This window comes from Anguilla rostrata, chromosome 14 (assembly GCF_018555375.3).
Source record: "Anguilla rostrata isolate EN2019 chromosome 14, ASM1855537v3, whole genome shotgun sequence".
NCBI lineage: Eukaryota > Metazoa > Chordata > Actinopteri > Anguilliformes > Anguillidae > Anguilla > Anguilla rostrata.
In genome coordinates this window covers 8810610-8830030 of record NC_057946.1, presented here as the reverse complement: position 1 = coordinate 8830030, position 19421 = coordinate 8810610, and the positions used below count along the sequence as shown (strand labels likewise).

Below are 19421 nucleotides of genomic sequence, written 5' to 3'. Positions count from 1 at the left end.
AAGACTGGCGATCAGCAGAATGCACTGGCACTCAGCAAGGCACCAGCTGTTGCATTCCAACATAGTTTGATGAACTGCTACTTACATCTGACACAGTCAAGTTTCTTCTATCAGAAAACATCTCAGTATTTTTGCAAAAATGTTATTGTCTTGTTTTTGGAATGGATATGGGTATAGTGCTGTCAGTGGTTTCCATTTCTTTCAAATTCAAGTCTGTTTCAGAAATCAAAAATGTCCTACTGAATTTATCACGATGTGGGTGTCTGTAGCACTGCCACATTTATCATTTACTACAAACATCCTTTTGAGGAGTGCATTTTAAAATCCTTTTTTTTTTAATTCTCCGCAGATAAATCTTCATTTGTTGTCATCTGCATGTACATCCTCCTGAGAGCTGGCAATTAATTTTTGTCTCCTGTTGGGGACATACTGTATTATATGATGGTGAAGTGTACAATACAAAGGACATTCAATGAAAATAAAACAAATTATATTGAGGAAATAAATATCACTGCATTACATTTCTTTTTTTTCATCTAAGACACTTGTATTATGTCAAAGAATTTAAATATGTAAACTTCTGCTGGGCCTCAGGATGTATACTTAGCTCATATATTCCTACTCAAGCCTAGCTTCTTGCTTGCCATTCAGACTGCGTCTAAAATGAGATCAGTCAGAATATCTCAACGAGTGCTCGCAGCCCTTTCAGGCTCGACTCGCACCAGCCTCTCAGAACAGAGAGTGTCAGAGGATGACTCATCGCATTATTTCTGTTTCTAAAGCCAACAAGGCATGTTCGTCACTGCTCTGCTTTTAATATTCCCTCTTTTCTCTCTCTCTCTCTCTCTATTGGTTTTATTTTGGGACCGAGGTATTCAGGTTAAACATAAGCACAATGTGTCTTTGCTGTTTTTCTTTTTGTTTGTTTTTTTTTGTTCGGGCAAGCTAAACTGTGCATATGGCTCGCAAGTAGGAATAAAATTCAAAACAGTGAGCATACAAATTTAGTGAGCATGCTGAAGGGGGTAATTTTGCTGTTTGTTGAGGGTTGAGTATGCGTATTACAAACTGAATAACAATATTGATCTGTTTTGTAAAAACTGCATTGGGGTTGCAGTTTGTGTAGCTGATGAGGATGGTTGTCAGATCATGTTGCATATTGGTGTTTTTTTGTTGTTCTTCTTCTTCTACTTCTTCTTCTTCTTCTTCTTCTTCTTCTTCTTCTTCTTCTTCTTCTTATTATTATTATTATAGTTGGTCTCTTGGCCTATCTCTCTCTCTTTTGCCCTCATTCTCACGGTCTCTGTCTTTCAAACCCAAAGACGCACACACACACACACACACTGCTGCATTATAAGTCCCATCTCCGGTGTCAAGGCACGTAACGAGCAGGCAGGAGTCAGAGAATGAGACTCTTCTCAGGGCACGTTAGAGGCAGGTGGTGCATGAGGTGAGGACATTTCAATTCTAGACAGGAAGCCACACAAACTCACGCTGCTGAACTACCAGAAAGGTGTGATTGATACAGGGAGCAGGGCAGCTGAAAGGAATTAAGCTCACGTAACAGAGGCCAGTGTCCGAATGTGCTTAAGTCTGAATTACAACTTCCCCACCATATACACTATCATAGGGTAAAGTGTACTTGGCCACTGTCTCGCAGTTAACAGTCACCAGAACCACTAATGACAAATACCGTGGTATTCTTTCTCTTTCTTCAGACTTAATCACAGTCCGAGTCATTTCCATGTCTGTTATCATTAGTGAATCATACATGTGGATCTGTGTATCAAGATCACCATCACAAGCCTGACCTGCTTTGCACTATACAGTGCATCAGTCATAATTAGGCCTTGGGATGGCTTGTAATGATGGATAATATCAGAAGCTGCGCTCTCTATAGTGGAAGGACTCTGACTGAAACAGGTATTCTGGTCACGCACTCTACTCCTCTCACACCCCACCCCACATGTTTGTGCTGTGATGTAAGTTAGCGAACAGTGGCCTCTCATTTGCCCAAGGGGACAGGAGATGGGCCTCCTCAGGACCCCAATGACTTTTAACCTTCCATCCCTGGCAGTCTATGACAGAAATAATTGAGGAAGTGACCACTTTTTCTTAATTGTAATAGCATTAGTGCATACAAACACAAATACCCAAGATGCAATGCTTCTCAGGATTCCATCCCCCCGGATATACAAGGCTCCAGATAACAAGTTGATCACATTCGCAAACACAATGCAAATAACCTTTCATCAGTATTCCTGGAAAGCGCAGTATGCAAAGCTTATCGTAAGCATAAACCCTCTCATTATAAATAGATTAGACAATTGTAGTAACAATCTTGCCTCATTGTAGCAGGAGGGCACTGATGTTCATGCAAAACACTGATAGACAGATGGCAGTAATGCTGCTGGTTTGAGCTCCATTGTCTGTCAAGCTGTCTCTGCCCATCGACCTAAAATTGACCGCTTTGTTTTTTATCGGAAACAGGGTGTTCTGCTGTGAAACTGCACAGAACAGCAATGCATTCCCGGGGCTAACTATGACGCTCTTCCTTGATCAAGCTCAGCCAGGTGTATATACCCATGAGGCACAACAAAACCTTCCACTGACTCTCCCATTTCCTTAGAAATAGGTACACAGACCTCTTGCTCCCGGTATAAACTGCCCTAATAAAATTCCACTGGCAGAAGCATCCGTTTTTTGTATTCATCCATTGCATTAATATCTAACTTGGCAACAACAAGACTCCCCTAAGGCTCCCTTATCTTACCCTGTGCACCACTCCTGCACTCCTGAGTCATGTGATGGAACCTGGCATGTCCTCATGACGTGTATTCAATGGGAAAATATTGTACAATTGGTACCATTGTAAGTACAAATGTGTATTGTACTATCAGTGGAAAACGCCCCTTATGACTCTGATATGCCTGTTACTGTATATCAGTTCTCACAAATTAATTATGAATGTACACATCCTTTAAAAGCTTTTATTAATAAAAAATCTCAGAGGAGCTGACCAGATGGCTGGGATTGTCAGGTAAGTCTTTGTCTGTTCCAGGCAGAGGAAAAGAAAACAAGAACGTCTAGTTTGATGTCACCATGGCAACGGTAGATGACTATATGGGAGGCAGTGCGCACAATGACTGCCACTGAAGACTAAATTAGATCTGTAGTAATTCTAAACAAATGCAACAGAGAGCTCAGTCATATGTAGATAAAGGCCCTGAAATGCCCATCACATCACTTATAATTTTCCTTCAGGTGCATTAGCAGAATATATAGTTACAAATTTATTCGTCTGCTTATAATCCAAGCTACATAAAAGCAATGAGGATTATTCATTCATTTTAGTAGCATAATGATAATTCCCTAAACCGAGTTTGGATCAATCTATCTTGCAACACTTAAATTATCATTCTGGTAATAACACAGACGTCATGTTACCTTTTTTCTATATTGCTAGTTTTTTTCAGTTTATCATATCAAATAGCAAGGAAGGAAGCAGGTAAAAGTGTGTAACAGAAAAAAAAAATGTTAATTGTAAATTTTGCATAGAAAGAGAGCAGCTTTGAATTTAAATATACATATGTGTGTTTCACATATAGCAAGCCAAAAGGAAAAAAAAAAAAAAAAAAGTTTGACATTTGTGTATTAGTGTATGTGTATTACTTTCAGCAGTATGCACTATCAATGTTGAATCTGAGGCTTGTGCAACCAAATGATTTACATTTCTGTTGGAAATGTCCAGCCTTTTGGAAATATAAAGTACTGTTTGATACTCAGCTGAAGAATGTTAAAATATCACACAACCATCACACAAAGACACTGTCATATTTTTATTGCTCGCATCCTGAAACAACTACACTGCCATGTATACATATATTCAAAACAAAAAAAACATCAACCTGTAATGATAATGCATTTGTGTATCGAGTTGGTATTGTACAATATTTGTTTTGTGTACAAGTATTATTTATCCATTAACTAACTGATTTGAAATAGAAAAAGATATTTGAAAATAGTAAATGCAAGTAATAAACATCACATTGGTCTCTCATAATAAAAGAGAGAAAAAGGCATTCAATCTGTGCTTTAAATAAATTGGTGCTGCTTTCTCTGTTGACCTGTTGACATTCCAAATTGAAAACGCCTTATTAACATGCTATTCACTAATATGATTGATTACATGTACATTACGGTATTTGACTTTCATCTCCATTTACTAGTTTCAGTTGCTGTTTAGAAACAGACCACACATTTCACTAACACTACTATAAAATAAATGCTGAAGCGCTGCCATTTATGCCCTGCATTTCAGATATTTATTGACTGTCTACATCTGTGATTTATGATACAAGTCTGTTGCTAATGGCCATTGATAGATGAATATAGTAACGTGATATCATACATTGCATACTGTTGTTCCCCTGAAGCATTTATATGCTTCTGCTATTTATATTTTATTGATAGCTTGAGACGTATAATTTTTAAATATATTTTCCTTCGTCCATAAATGAGTGACAGTAGCTAGACTAACATAAATTATACCTATTATCTTGTGCATTCTATTTCCCTCGAGGAGATTGTGACCACATGAGGTTAAATCTTGCAAAATGGATTGACAAAAAACTAGATGGCAGGTCTATAGTGGAAGGTTCAGTACAAGACATTATTTGGCTAAAAATAATTGTTCAGTGCATGGTACTGTAAGCATGTGATTATGTGAGTATGGAAAAGAATTCCTTGATATTTAATGAATGTAATAGTGTAATACAATCATGATTAATCACATTCATTGAAAGCTATATGGAGTTTAGCTTGATTGATGTGGACAAATTGACTTTTATTGTTAGCTATGATCTTGACATTAACAAACCATGCAATTACAGAGCACCTTGGTGGTTCATACTGCTATTCCATTGTTTAAATGAGTAGGCTATAAATAGAAACCATGCCAGTGGCCAGCAGAATAATTTGCTGTAGTGTACTTCTGGAAGCATAAGATCTCAGGTGGTGTGACATCACAGTTCTGTGGCCTCCGTTTCTCACTGCATATCAGCGCCCCCACAGTTAAGTCAAGCACCAACAAGTCTGTTTGCACAAGCTACACATGAAGCCTCTGATTCTTGTTGCATTGCACTGCTTGATGAGCAGGATTGCAAATTCCACGTATACATAATTATTATTACGGTGAATAATAATAATAATAGTAATAATAATAATAATAATAATAATAATAATAACAACAACAACAATAATAATAATAATAATAAAAGACCAAGATCTCCATAAAAATAAGGATATATAATTGATTTTAAAGCACAGGTCTATTTTCTCCTGGAAGAACGAAGTGATACACAAATGCAACGTAACTGTGTACAATAACGTATCAATAAAATCACAATTCATTTAACAAATAACTCGACCCATAATTTACATCAGAGCATGCACATCTAAGACATTCATATTTTGTGTTAAGTCTATAAAAAAACACATGAACAGATTCATTAAACAAATTAAAAATTATACCAGCCATCGCAACAATAGCTTTTTCTGGAATTGCGACTGAAGGCGAATTCAATTCCACAAACTAACAGGCGCTAGGACCCCACTGAAAACGTCTTCAGTTTTAGGGCAGGATTGTAAATGCGCCATGACTCCGTATGTGTTGAGCTTGTAGCAAAACTGAATGTTCCGACGCTGTAAGGCCCCTGTCCATGTCTTTCACGTCGTTGTAGGCGACTCCAATAAGAAAAACAAAAGAGGTGGGTTTCAAGGAGTCAAGAACATTGAAAATGTAAAGAGCCAGCAAAGCTGCTACAGTGTATTGTACTCTGTATTTAACTGAAGGTCATCCACAGTTTTTGTACCGAATTTCATTCTGTGTCTGATCTCATTGCAGCAAACCAAGATGGAGTATGAGTGGAAACCAGACGAGCAAGGACTTCAACAAATTTTACAGCTTCTGAAAGAGTCCCAGTCTCCCGATACGTCCACACAAAGATCCGTCCAACAAGTATCCTTTTTTTGAAATCAAAATAATAATAAAAAAAGATTATTGGTTTGTGGTCAGTTTAGTTTTCTTGTGAAGTTATCTATGTCATTAGTGGTTACCTACGGTTACACGCGGGATGCAGATTGGAACCCACACATTGTACTATATGGTTAGGCTAGCGCTTGTGAACAAGCTGGCAGTTCGGGAGATAGCTAGCTAACTAGTTTTACAATATGATGATTGTATATCGAAAGGTGTAATCCTGGCTTTTCTGAATCCTGAATGGATGTGATGTTCCTTAACTGTACTCTAGCTGTGGTTAGCAAATAGCTTGTCAGCTATAGTCGTGTATTTTCGCAAGTGTTAACGTTTGTCGTGCGGGTTAGATTATTCTTTTTCGTTCGGTTCATAGGTGGTTTCAAGCAAGCAAGTTTGGAGTAATAGCCGACTGTACTTTCGTGCGCTGAATATTGAGTGTTACCTACTGTCATGACATTATTAGACTGGAGCGGGTGATGGCAGGATTTTTACCCGTCTGTCTAACAAAGAAACTGCTTACCAGAGGATTAGATCAAAAGCATTTTGATACATGCAATTTGCTAATCATTTCCTGATAATGAATTGCATCTAGGTTGTCACGCAGTTCTGCGTTGGCTGCAGAAACATGACCTTAATTTGTACCCAAATGTATATGTCACCTCTACCATCAAGTTAAACAGATGCTAGCTGTCTAAGGGCACAAGACAAAGATTCAATAAAACACATCGAATAATTCTTTCGTTGTTCGCATGTTTAACATGACGAATCGGCACTTGCCTGCTGGGTTCAAATATAAATTATAAAGCTCATTTATGAAAATAAACTGACTAATATTTCTCTGTCTTGAAGTGAACCGTGGTTTACGTGACACGGAATGCTCTTATTCAAAGCGAGTTTAGAGGTTATTAAAGAGATGAATATGCCACACTTGCCAATGGGGCTTGTTGTTTTGTTTGACATGCGTTTGGTAAACATGGATGTATTAGCTATTCGTTGCGTTCCCACAGGCTCGTTTATCTGTACAAGAGGGTCTTCTATTCTCTAATCACATTAGGCTAAGGTAGGGGTTTGTTCCCTTTCGCGTTGTGCTTGTCTAAAACTTGCTCTTTCTCTTTCTGTTAGCAAAAGCTCTGAGAGGAATGGTGGATAACGATCTGTTAACCGCATACAACAGTTGCACTTAGCTATATACTTTATATACAGCTATTCTCATGTATTGCAAAAAGAGATGGTGGGAAATTGGCTTCCCACGTGAAGAGCCTGTTCCACTGCTTGTAATACAATATTCCCCGTTGGATCTGGTTGTTTGTTGCACTGCGCTGTATTTAAAATGAGGTGTTATCTGATGTGGATTCCCGTTACACTTTTCCTTAACCCTTTTCTTTACAGAAACTGGAACAATTAAACCAGTATCCCGACTTTAACAACTACTTGATATTTGTGCTAACGAAGTTAAAATCTGAAGGTAACATTTTCGCTCTTCTTACATGTTTGGTCAATTCTTTTTGCACTGATGTATAATATGAAATTCGCACAATGTAAATGGTTTGTATTTAAATTTATATAATTTCACCGGTGTTAAGCAAGTTCTCTGGTCTTCTGTTTGCTTACGTAGAAGCAATATCATTTTATTTTTCATTTTGGCATATGGTTCAACTAACGGTGGTACTGTATGGTGTTGCCAAATGGATATTCTCAGACACATGTCAGGGATGAAATGCTAGGAAAAATATGGGTCATTCTAATTTTAACTCTGTTGCCCGGCACTGCTTAGACTATGGCCTTACAGTGCGACCATCTGCATTTAAAATTGACAAGCTGTTCACATACAGTTGAAAAGGGCTTGCATTAAAGAACTGTGTCAGATAAGTTGTAGGCTCCCACCTTTTCAAACATTGAACAGACTTGTCTAAGATGGCAGGATAGTACTGTGTGTCCATAAAGAACTAGAGGAAGGTGTGGATAGCTCATTATAAACCAAGAGGGTGACAGTATAGGGCTTGGTTTGACCAACTGGAGTTCCAGTTATGTTCATTTTGTGTGGGTCATGTTAACAGAAGGCAACCTAGTTCTGGAGGAACAGCACTCAGTAAAGTGAACCTAATTAGTGATCCAATTTAACAATAAAGGGTTTGAGCGAATAGCACCACAAGGCAGTGCATGGATTGATGGCTTGTTCTAGCTGGTCTTCCCCTTTCCTAAGTGCTTAATGGAAAGAAAAAATCCAGAGAGCCAATCTGTATACCTATATGCAGTTGTCTGAATGTATCCTAAATATACTAGTAACCCCTTGCCCAACCTGGCATAAAATGTAGCCCCAATTGTATGTTGTACATCCATACATTATCTGCAACAGGAAATCTTTATGCTGCTTGGTCCACTTCCTAGTTTCATCTTAAACTCATGGAACATCTGTTTGTCTGCTCCTTGCCTAGGGAGAAATTAAGTTACAGCATTTTCCTCACCTCTCTCAGAATTCAATGGAGACCTTGCCTTTTTGAAATAAACGGCTGACTTGCATTGGGTGGTTAATTTTCATGCGCTGTTGAAAACTGCCTCAAAGGGAGGTAGCTACTATTCTGAAAGCAAAAGGTGTGGTATATTTGCTCTGAAAATATCACGGCCTCCTCCAGTTAAGCTTTCTTGTTTATGTCTTGCTTGCTTGCTTGCTTTCTTGTTTATGTCATGGAAATGTTTTTGCAAGATACCCTCCTGGAATCTTGCAAGGCTCATTACCACTGTTCAGACAGAATCTGAGTGGTCTTGAAAAATGTGTTTTTGACAAGTTGTGTGAAATTATGTCATACAAGTTGTTTGTTTGGGAGCCAAAAATACATTTTAAGCACGTATTGGTGGTAAGAAGCAGCAGCTTATCAGACAAACCTGTGCTGAAAAGAAAAAATTCAGATTTAGTTTCACTCCAGTTGGGAACAGTCAGAATAAGCTTGAGCATCTAGGCTATTTTACAAGTAACAAGTTAGCGAATCTTGTTGCCATTTGATGGTATAGGTTTTGTTGTAATACATTTCATACCCTTTAAAATATGGTTGTGCGGATTGATTGATTTTAAGGTGTAAATAGAAATGTCTAATTCTCTGAGGCTGTAGGACTCCCAGATGTGTGTCTGTGGTATGAAAAATGGTCTTGAATGCTCTACTGTCAGTAGAAGTAGACTAATGGCATGCTTGAAGTGATGGAAGGATCGGAGGGTGGATTATTTTAGCAGTGTTTAACCTTCTGAAGAACACATCAAGAAAACACTGCTGAAAACAAATGTCAAGCCTAAAGCCAAGAGGTTACATTACCCGGCAAGTCGGTTTGGCATTAAGGAAGCTGTGCATTGCACCTGTTTTAATTGGTTTACTTTTTATATGGCAAGTTGTTTAATTTTTTGATGGTGTTTTTCCATTTTAATAAAGCAAAGGATTTTGATCTGTGCACTCTGCAAAGTACATTGTTCTGAAAGCAGATTGGAATATGCCTGCTACTTGTTATAGGCCTACATGAATTGTCCCCATATTGCCCGAACTAGGCTATGTTGGGAGGCTGTTCAAAGTACATGAAAATAAGTTTTCCCCTGTTGAATGAAGTTGATGCCCAGACAACCAGGCCACCTGTTTATGCTTTTAGCAGTCTGCCTTTATCCTGAGCGATTTACACAGCTTTGCATTCTTTACATGCTATTCATGCAATACAGCTGGATATTTACTGAAGCAATACAGGTTGGGTGCTGCGCTCAAGGGTACAACAACAGTGTCCCGACTGGGAATTAAACTCACCACCCCATGTCCCTAACCATTGGCCTTTCTCGATGTCTGGCCTATTGCATGGCTGTTCTGACAGCTACTCTTGGCTTGCTTTAACAGTTTCGTGGTATATATATAGATATCAATGTGAAAGGTATCAGTTTATACAAACTCATCCACAAAGGGAGTAAATGTCGTTTCTAGGTTCTGGAACATAATAATTAGTATAGATGGACAGAAAATGAATCATTTTGTTATGCCAGGATGTACTGCTGATGTAACTTTTGTATGGTGAGCTTTGCTTGACATTCTCTTCAGCACAGTGCATTAAATCAGGGACAATAAATATTTTGTCACACTTCATACCATATTATTGTAGTCAGACCCTCTGACACTAATAAACGCCTAGACTATTAAATGAAAGGAAATGGAACCTGTGAACGTGAATAAATGGTGACAGGTTTTACGAGATCAAAAAAGCTGCCAATCATTGACACATTTCTGTTTTGAGGATACATTATTCATATAGCCTACAGGGTTTTACAATAACTTACGCATGCTTTTGTGCACTTCTTAATCTACTTGGTCAAATACTGATGATCAGTATAGAAAAAGAATCCTCGCCACTATGGCATGCAGGCCGAAATAATGAAGAGAGTAGCCCTCTTGTTTGTGGTGTTTAGACACCTGTCCTTTTAGTCTGCCCAATAAATATGTAAAACATATGCCTATGTTTTGTTATCCTTTAATCTTAATTTAATGTTAATCATCACTGTCATTGTCAGGAAAAACTAAATTAAAATGAATACTGATACACCATCCAAAAGTATGGTGGCTTCTGTAGTGAAATTCTAACATTCATTTGTCCTGTTTGGAATCAGCATGGCTATGCCCATGCATTTCAGTCTAGCCAATGACAATGAAAAAATCTGGTTCGATATTTTAGTATGAATATATATAATGTGTGAAGCTGCAACGTGAATAAACATGTAAGGATATTTGTCCCCTGAAGGCTTTCAGAAGCATTCAGTTTCGTGAAAGAATTTGATTCTCAGTAATTTTTGTTTGAATATTTCGTGAAAATGCCACCACCTCTGTCAGTTTTGTACCAATCACCCTTTTGCAGGACTCTTCAGATGATATTCAAGTCTAATCGAGACTGGGCTGGACTAGATTGGCTTTGGCATTTTCATGATGTTTGCTGTCTCCAGAGTGACAAAAATGATCACGGGAATATTGCTATTTAGGCAGCATCCATGGCTTTTTATGTGAACAAGTATTGGATGCTGTGCAGCTTTGACTAAATTGTATCTTAAAATTATGTTTTCCTGGTGGTGCTTAAGGTTTACTGAAATGTAGGGAAGCAGATAAAGGACTACAGTGTTCATATTATACTAGGAGGCACTAATTGGAAAGGGTTTTCCTGGCACTGTGTTTCCTGTCAGCCAAGACGAGATTGAAATAGGTGTTGGGTATAAATTACAGTGTGAGAATCTCACTGCTGAAATTAAAGCATTAATCAGCCTCAGAATGTATCTCAGCACCTCAGACAATCTAATTTGTGGTCTTGCTCGCATCTACTATCAGGCTTTTATGAATGGAATGTCCACGTCATACTAATACATTTGCAAGCATTGCAAGAAAAAAATGGTTAAGGCTTAATTCCAGTGAGTTAGTGGGTCTGGAGCATTTTAGTTCACCCAAAAAGAAGACCCGAGTTAAGTTTTCTCATTAAACCAAACATAATAAAACTATATACAAATGTTCATGAACCATTTTCAAAATGGTTCATGTTATCCAGTAAAAGAGGTAATTTGCATTGAGAGTTTTCCCATTAATGATAGATGGTTGTGACCAGAGTTACCACAGCATTTGCTTGTTTTCATTCACAAAATTTCACTCAGGAATTTAGTTCTATGCAATAAATGGCAGCACTGTTGCATGCTGGGTATGGCATCAGTCTTGGAAGCAGCCCGATGCAGGGTTAAGGCCTGGGTAGGCACAGGATGCTAAACTGGAATGGCTAATGTGAAATGTTCATCTACATTAATGAATGCCATCTAACAGTGAGGGCTGTGCAAGACACAATGGATGTGTCTGTTTAGCAGCTGCTAAATTAGTGCAAGTCTCTAGCAGGTGCCAGCTGGAAGAATATGAGTGAGTGTCATAAAGGAGGTGAGGAACTGGGGGGGCGGGAGGGTGTTCAAATACTGTGCTCACTGTCTTAAGCCTGAGGCGAAGAAATGTTTTCTTTCCCATATTTTGTGATGCGGATGAGTGTTTTTTGCCACATCATACTGAATAATACAAAAATGGAAATCAATGGAACTCTTCTTGTTACTGTACATTCAGCATAGTTTACATTTAGCAACATTTGCGGCCGTGACACAGACTTGAACCCCCTTCGGTCAAGACCGCTTTACTCAGGAAATTCTATTACCTGATGGTCCAACAGCAGTGCCATTTCCTGGGATTATGCTATTGAGGCTTTTACCACTTTTCTGAAGTGTTTGAGTTGGAAATGGTGGACCTTTTTTGGCACAATGAGCATGCTATTGTGGATTAATAAAGTGAACTGCTTTGAATCCACGCCATTTCAAGGTTGCCTTTCTGTGTCACCATCGCCACAGTCCTGCACTCTCACCTCCTTAAACTGTTGTGTTTTCTCCACAGATGAGCCCACGAGATCCCTGAGTGGTCTCATACTGAAGAACAACGTGAAGGCGCACTACCAAACCTTCCCCAATGGCGTTTCGGACTTCATCAAGAACGAGTGCCTGCAGAACATTGGGGACGCATCCCCACTCATCCGAGCCACTGTGGGTAAGATGACACCGCGGCAACAAGATGTCCTGCTATTGGCTTATTCAAGCGAGCACTTCCCCGAGCATCGGCTGTTGGCTAAATGGCCGACTGCAGTCCTCTGTTTGGCCTGCTACTTGTGGACATAATTACGGTTTACTAATACATGTAGTAAAAATGGTGTCATCAGAATCGCAGACATCCCAAGCTGGCTACTTTTCTCACCAGGCTGGCTACTCAAAAATGTGGGTAACCACCTGTCATGGGTTGAAACGGAGGCGCATTCTTGCTGCTGTGCACTTTCTATATGTAAAATAAAGTTCTGTAGTCTTCAAAACTTTTAAAAATATAATTTGTATAGTATAATTTAAATTTTAAGTAAAACATTTTTATATGGTGTTTGGTCTCTTTGTCGGTTCAGCACTTTGAAAGGCTAGGCAGCTGGAGTTTTATTGTAGCACATTACATCCCATCTCTTTTCATATTTTTCTGACTTACTAAGTCTGTCCTATAACATAACATCTGCGACGGTATATATTTTTAAATTTAAATAGTCAGTCTACCAGTAGATTATGCAGTATATAGAGCATTTTTACTTTATTCAGTGGAGTCTGAATGCCTTCACAGGGGCTGCTTAGGTTACTGTACCTGATCTACTGCACTGCTGAGATTGTGTTCATGTGTTCTGTGCAGATGAATATGTTACACCAGCAAAGATGCTGGTTTGGCCTTTTCAGTTCTCACAGAAATGGCACAGTTATAGACATATTAGTCAGATGTGGGGAAACAAAACAAAACAAAACAAAAAAAAAAACTTTTATGAATTTTCTTTTGTATTTTATTGGTGATGACTCTTAACACACCACATAATTATACATAATTTTTGACTGCTGGCATTACAGAGTGCATATTATCTCTGACGGTACCCACATTTAGAGTGTAGATTGCTGCAGTAGCACCGTTTCTGAGAAATGATTATCTCTGTTGTCCATAAATGCTCATGAAGTCATCATCGATGTTGCAGATGGCATTGCCGTAAGGTGGGCCGTAATAACTAGCGGAAGTCAGCTGGCACTGTGTCATGGGGACCAGACGTCTGACAAACAACCGCGGGGAATAGAGGCGCTTGCGTGCTATTGCGATCCCCTCGCTGGCGGTCCTGGGAGGATGCTCTCCTTTCAGATCAGTGCGCTTTTTCTGCCCGTCACATGGCGCGTGACTTGGAACTACAGGAAATGCTAGCATTTTGCTCTCTCATTTAAAACTAGAAAACCGAGCCGCAGTTTTCATTTGTCTCTTACCTCAGGTTGGAGGTTAATGGTCCATCGCAGATTTGGACGCGGTACAAACCGCAGCCTCTTCCCTCTGCGTGCGGTCGAGTTCTCAGCAGCGGGAGAAGGGAGGCTTTTTTAATTAGCGTTTGAGAGGCGGCCGCGGCGGCGCGCTAACCTCCTGCTCTTCGTACAGGTATCTTGATCACGACCATTGCCTCCAAGGGAGAGCTGCAGAACTGGCCGGAGCTGCTGCCCAAGCTGTGCACCCTCCTGGACTCCGAGGACTACAACACGTGCGAGGTGAGAGGGGAGGGGGTCTCCGCCTCCCGAGCTCGGCCGTGGGCCATGTCCCGACACGGAGGGGCGTTCGGGAGACTCGAAGGCCTTTAGGGCGTCAGCGCTTCTGCTAGCCGTAAGCGTAGCATGTCTGTTCGCTCTGTTCACTGAATGAAGTATGAAGCGCTGTGTCTGTTATAAAAATAACAAAAACATCAGCGATGGCTTGTGACATAGCGATGGCAAACAATAAAATAATGACAATACATTTTATTTGATTATATTTAATATAATCAAATATTTAAGAGGAAAAATCATACTGAAGTCCTTAAACATTAGACTTCACGAGAGGCAATGAAGGCCAGATTTACTGTAGATGCTAACCAAGTCTCTGTGCACGATGCCCTTTGCACCAAATGCGGAATAACGTGGTGTCTGAGAAATCTGGCATCCCAAGGGGATGGCCGACCAGGGCAATGGGGGGGAGAGAGAGCGGAGCGCTGCACGCACAGGTGACCGTGTGCTCAAAGTCACGGGGCTCGATCTCCAGTCATGGGATACGGCCTTCGAAGCGGCGAGCATCACGCTGCTGGGCTTGTGACGATGCGGCCAGATAGTAATGAAAGAGCCATTATGGCAGCGCGGTTGAGACCTCTGCAATTTCACGCGCTCTTGAATGCTCACACTTAATGACACGTACCGCAGTTAGCGTTTTCATTAGCAGTTCTTCTGCCCGTAAAGGCTCTATAAAAATAATTATGCGACCAGCGCTCAGGAAGTTGACAGCTACTAATCATTATAGTCAGCAGCGCTGGCATGGAACTCTACAGGTATAGCCTTGTATACAGATGTACCTGAGGGTGTGTCTGTACGTGCGTGAGCCAGTGGAACTGCCATGCCAGGGTGAAGTTTGGCACACGCCGACAAATTCTACAGCTTTCCAGTTCATTTCTCCGAGCATTTTGCCAGTTAATCCTCTTTCGGGGTTATTATCATCGTCCTTTTATAATTAGGTCATGACATTCCCTTTGGTTAACGATCGGCAGTGAATGTTTGGCTGAATGATAGCGCTAGGAATTGAAATTCAGCTTGTTATCCGAGTAAGGAAAACCAGTCGGGGGGAACGGCAGAGGCGCAACTACCCAAGATTCAGCCGGTCACTTACGGACTTTTAGCGGAGGTTGTGGATTACCCTCCGTCAGCCCGAAATTTGTGTTGGCGTACGTGAAGGGGAGCGGAGCACCTGGCACAGGAGGGGGGGAGAGGGAGGGCGAGAGCCGGAGGGAGGGGGGTCAGGAGTTCACAGCTTGGCCTGAAGCCCACTGTACAGCTTGGGCCGCGGGCCCGGCACCAGATTACGGAAACTGGAAAGCGAGCCGAAATTGCAGGACGCTCCCTCAGACGTGCTATCGCGTGCGGCTGACCCAGCCTCGACATGTCAAATTTTCATTAGAAAGCGCCTTGACTTCAGGTAGCCCGCCTAGCCTAGCGCTACTCCGGGGGAACAGAACATCAAACCAATGAGTTTAGTAATTAGCAGGCTTGACACCATCCAGCCTTTTCCTTAAGTAGATAAAACAAGGCCAGATATTGCAGAGTCACGATGCGGCCCACGTGACTCCAGGACGGACATTTAATCGCAGCAGTTAGGGGTGGGGCTTTGGGATAGGGTGTTTGGTGATTGGTCAGGGGGAGGGGCTAGGAGACCCACCTCTTGTTTTGCCACACGCTTATTGACGTTTGCTGACGTCGACTGAGCTTCTTGCATGTGGATCTTTGACTCGCAGAGCTTTATTGATTCGGACAGCTCTAAGCAGGGGGGGGGGAGACCGTGGCTCCCAGCTGCAGCGGCCTGACCGCGGTGCAGTTTTGTGTTCGCGGTCCTGTCATCAGGTTCACTTTTATTTGTACGTAAGAGTGAACGCATGGGAAGAGCCACTGTGCACAGCGAGGAGTTCTCTTTCTGGTTCAGCAGGAAACAGATATTTCCCAGCGATCCTCTCTTTGTGACTACAGCAGTCGGCGGTGCCCCTCTTAATGTATTTGCTGCCGGGTTTTTAGCAATGCTGGCTCTGTGCTTAATATCCATGGAAGGAGTCTGGAGGAGATGCATGTCGCTGGCCGTGTTGCTTTTGCATTGTGTAACTCCTGTTTTTTTTGGCCGCGTTCATTGTAGTTTAATCCCGTCCACATGTTTAGAATTGAGCTTTGGATTCATCACTGTGCAACAATCTTGTCACTAGTGACTTATCTCCAAAAGCATACAGACTGGGTAGATTGCATGGCTGTGATTAACTGCTAGTCTTACCCCAATCTTGCTCACGTCATGTGGCTGTCCCGCAAAATGATTGATAGTATGAAGGTGAGGGGGGGGGGCAGGGTTAATGTTTACCCGCGAAGCTCTTTGAAAAACAAATGCAGTATAATATCGCTTCTAACTGAAAAAGTGTCTTTATAAGCATCTTTTAAAGGGCAGTCCTGTACCACACATTGAATTCAGGTGTCTCACAGCACTATGTCAACTGTGCCTATCAGTAGCGATGGTTGTGTCTGTGCAAGCTTTCCAGGAATGCACTGTTGCATGGCATCGCTGTGAATAACAGTAGTCTTTAGATCATTGCTGATTCACTGCAAGCGGACTCCTTTCATCTTTTTTTTATGATTTTGTGCCGTTGTTTGTTGGGCGGATGAAGCAATACGGGAATTGCATCTTGAGTCATCACCCAGCCGTGTGCACTGAAGTGATATGATGCCTTTTTATAATGGGCAGCTGCATCAGCCTTTATGGCTTTTTAATGCGGGTATCAGAAGCTGCCGTTGCATTGTTGATGATAGACGATGGTCTGAAAGCTTCAACGGAGAAATTGGTTATTGAATATTGAGCTTGAACTATTTAAATGTATGAAATATTTACAATGCTGAAGTTTGGTGATTGCACGCAGTCAATTTGAGTAATTCAAATATTTTACCTAGAAATTGGAAACGGTGTCAGAGAAATGTAATGTATATTACAGAGGAATGCATAATAATAATAATAATAATAATAAAAATAATGCAAAGTACATTACATTTCTATTAACCGTTTTATCAAAAGTACATTATAATAGGAATGTGGAAAAGGACCATTTAATAACGATAAAATTACCACAGCTATGGTTTTTAGTCTTTTGAGATAATATTGTCGGCAGCTGGTTTTGCAACATTTTTTGCTCTCATTATAAGAGAATATGTCCCAATATTTAATTAGAAGATGGCAATATTTAGGGGTAATAATCAAACTTGTATTCCTGAGACTAACACTAATGTTCTCTGCTTTTATGAGTCGCTCTGGATAAGAGTGTCTGCTAAGTGATTGTACTGTAATATAAATGATTTATGGGTGAATGGTTGCTATGCTACTGCGTGAGTACCTAGACTCTACGCTGCTGTCGTCCAGTAGTATTCATAATTGGGATGTCAGACATAAAAGTCCCTTCCCTCAAAAGGTTGTTTTAGTGCTGGTATTAGTATGCACACAGTATCCTCGCTGGCTTATGGCATGACTCTGTACGATACAGGTGGCAGCTTATACCATATATCCTGTCCACCTTCATAGACGGAAAAGCCCTGCGATGCTAAGTGCTCTGCTGGTCCGTGCCTGTATGAGCTGTTATCTCGGCTGTTTGAAGGGCGTAGTTTCGCGGGATGGTATGGCGGCGTGACGTCCCCTCCGAGCGCGCCCTCCTCCAGCATGTGACCCGCGCGCCGCCTCGCGCTCTTCTTTTGTCATTCACAATTCTGCGGCGTGGGTACGTGGCCCCGCGCGTCAGCCCCTAAAATAGCGGCGACTCTGCTCCCGTGGAGCAGCGCGGCCTCTGGACGGGTGCCAGGCCCCGTGCATGAAAAGCCAAACAGCTGCTGGTGCAAACGCGCCGGAGAAAGTGGCTCAGGTTGTGCTTGCCCCCCCCACGCATGCACGCACACACACGCAAACACACACACACACACACACACTCGCATACATGCACGCACGCACACACACACGCACACAAACGCACACGCGCGGACACACACACACACACACGCACATGCACACGCACGCACGCACACACACACACACACACTGCCCTCAGTGGAAACAGATCCGTATACAGATGTTTAGAAGCGGGAACTGGATGTTCTACCAGGGGAGCCACAACCGGCAGACTCAAACGATGTTCTCTCTCTCTCGACGAAATTTCTCCAACGGAGCGCCGTCTGTTTCATAAGCGCTCCTCACCGGTGTGATGAGTAAGCACAGCCTCCCCTTTACTGTGGGGGACAGATCTCTCTATCAGCCTGCTGGATCACGTGGGCCTGGAGCAGACTGTCTGCACACGATGGGTGAAAAAAAGCTCTTTCTGTGTCTGTTTGGGAGAATTCTGAACGTCTCAAAGAAAGGGATGAAATTCAGTTTCATTCTGCCATATATATATATATATATATATATATATCTCTTATGACAAAAACTCTGGTTGATATTTATGTCCACGTCCATCTTCTGGTTTCAGAATTTTCAGTTTTCTATCTGAATTTTTTAAAATTGTTGGACCTTTATTAGATTGAAGCTAGGAGAATACTTGCTGCATTTTTGTTCACATACAATGTTCTGTGTGTAAGGCAGAACCCTGTTGAAAATTCCTTTTGAAACATCTAAGATGGTGAAGTAAAAAAAAAAAAGGAGTTTTTCTTTCAAGCTTTACTACCAATACAACTGCAGATACTTTACTGCTGTATAGGTAGCACTCTGACCACCTTGTTCCAGTACAAACCTTGCCAGTGATTCATGTGTGTAATCAGTGTCTTTTTTGGATTGCTTTGAATAGAATTATTTAAGACTTATATTGCGTGTTTCATAATAAACAAACCTAACGCTATGGCCAATTACACGTGACCTCAGGGGGTTGCAGGTCACAGTGAACATTGCACAGTCACGCTTATGTGTGGATAGCATGCTAAATGGCTGTGGTGAGAGGGAGCGCTTTGGCTCAACAGGACACCTGAGAGCCTGCCTCCCTGCATGTTCTGCACAGTCCCGGCGCTGTCGAGTGTGCTCGCCCCGGTTTACAACCTGGCACACCTAAAAAAAAACAAAGCTTTTTGAAAGAACGTGGAGGTTGGAGGCTGACTGTGTGCCGTTGCTGTGGAAACAGGCGTGCGAGTAAGCACTCCCCTGCAGGCGTCGAGGTGACCGTGGAGAAGGGGAAGAGGTCTGTTCAGTGAACATGGGTCTGACCGCGTTCATAAGGAACCAGAGCACCCTGATGG

The 19421-nt window shown here is 41.4% G+C and overlaps 1 protein-coding gene across 2 annotated transcripts in view; it reads left to right on the top strand.

Annotated features, from left to right (window-relative positions):
- The first annotated feature begins 5610 nt into the window (after positions 1–5610).
- The window catches only part of tnpo1 (transportin 1), a 45228-nt gene continuing 31417 nt past the window's right edge, over positions 5611–19421 (top strand). For both annotated transcript variants that reach the window (XR_010325552.1, XM_064309109.1), the window contains exons 1-5: positions 5611–5768; positions 5906–6019; positions 7427–7502; positions 12457–12606; positions 14053–14159. Coding sequence is in view for 1 of the 2 variants with exons in the window: in XM_064309109.1 (XP_064165179.1) it covers positions 5915–6019; positions 7427–7502; positions 12457–12606; positions 14053–14159 (438 nt within the window). In the remaining variant the exon portion in view is untranslated. The remainder of the gene's footprint in view (positions 5769–5905; positions 6020–7426; positions 7503–12456; positions 12607–14052; positions 14160–19421) is intronic.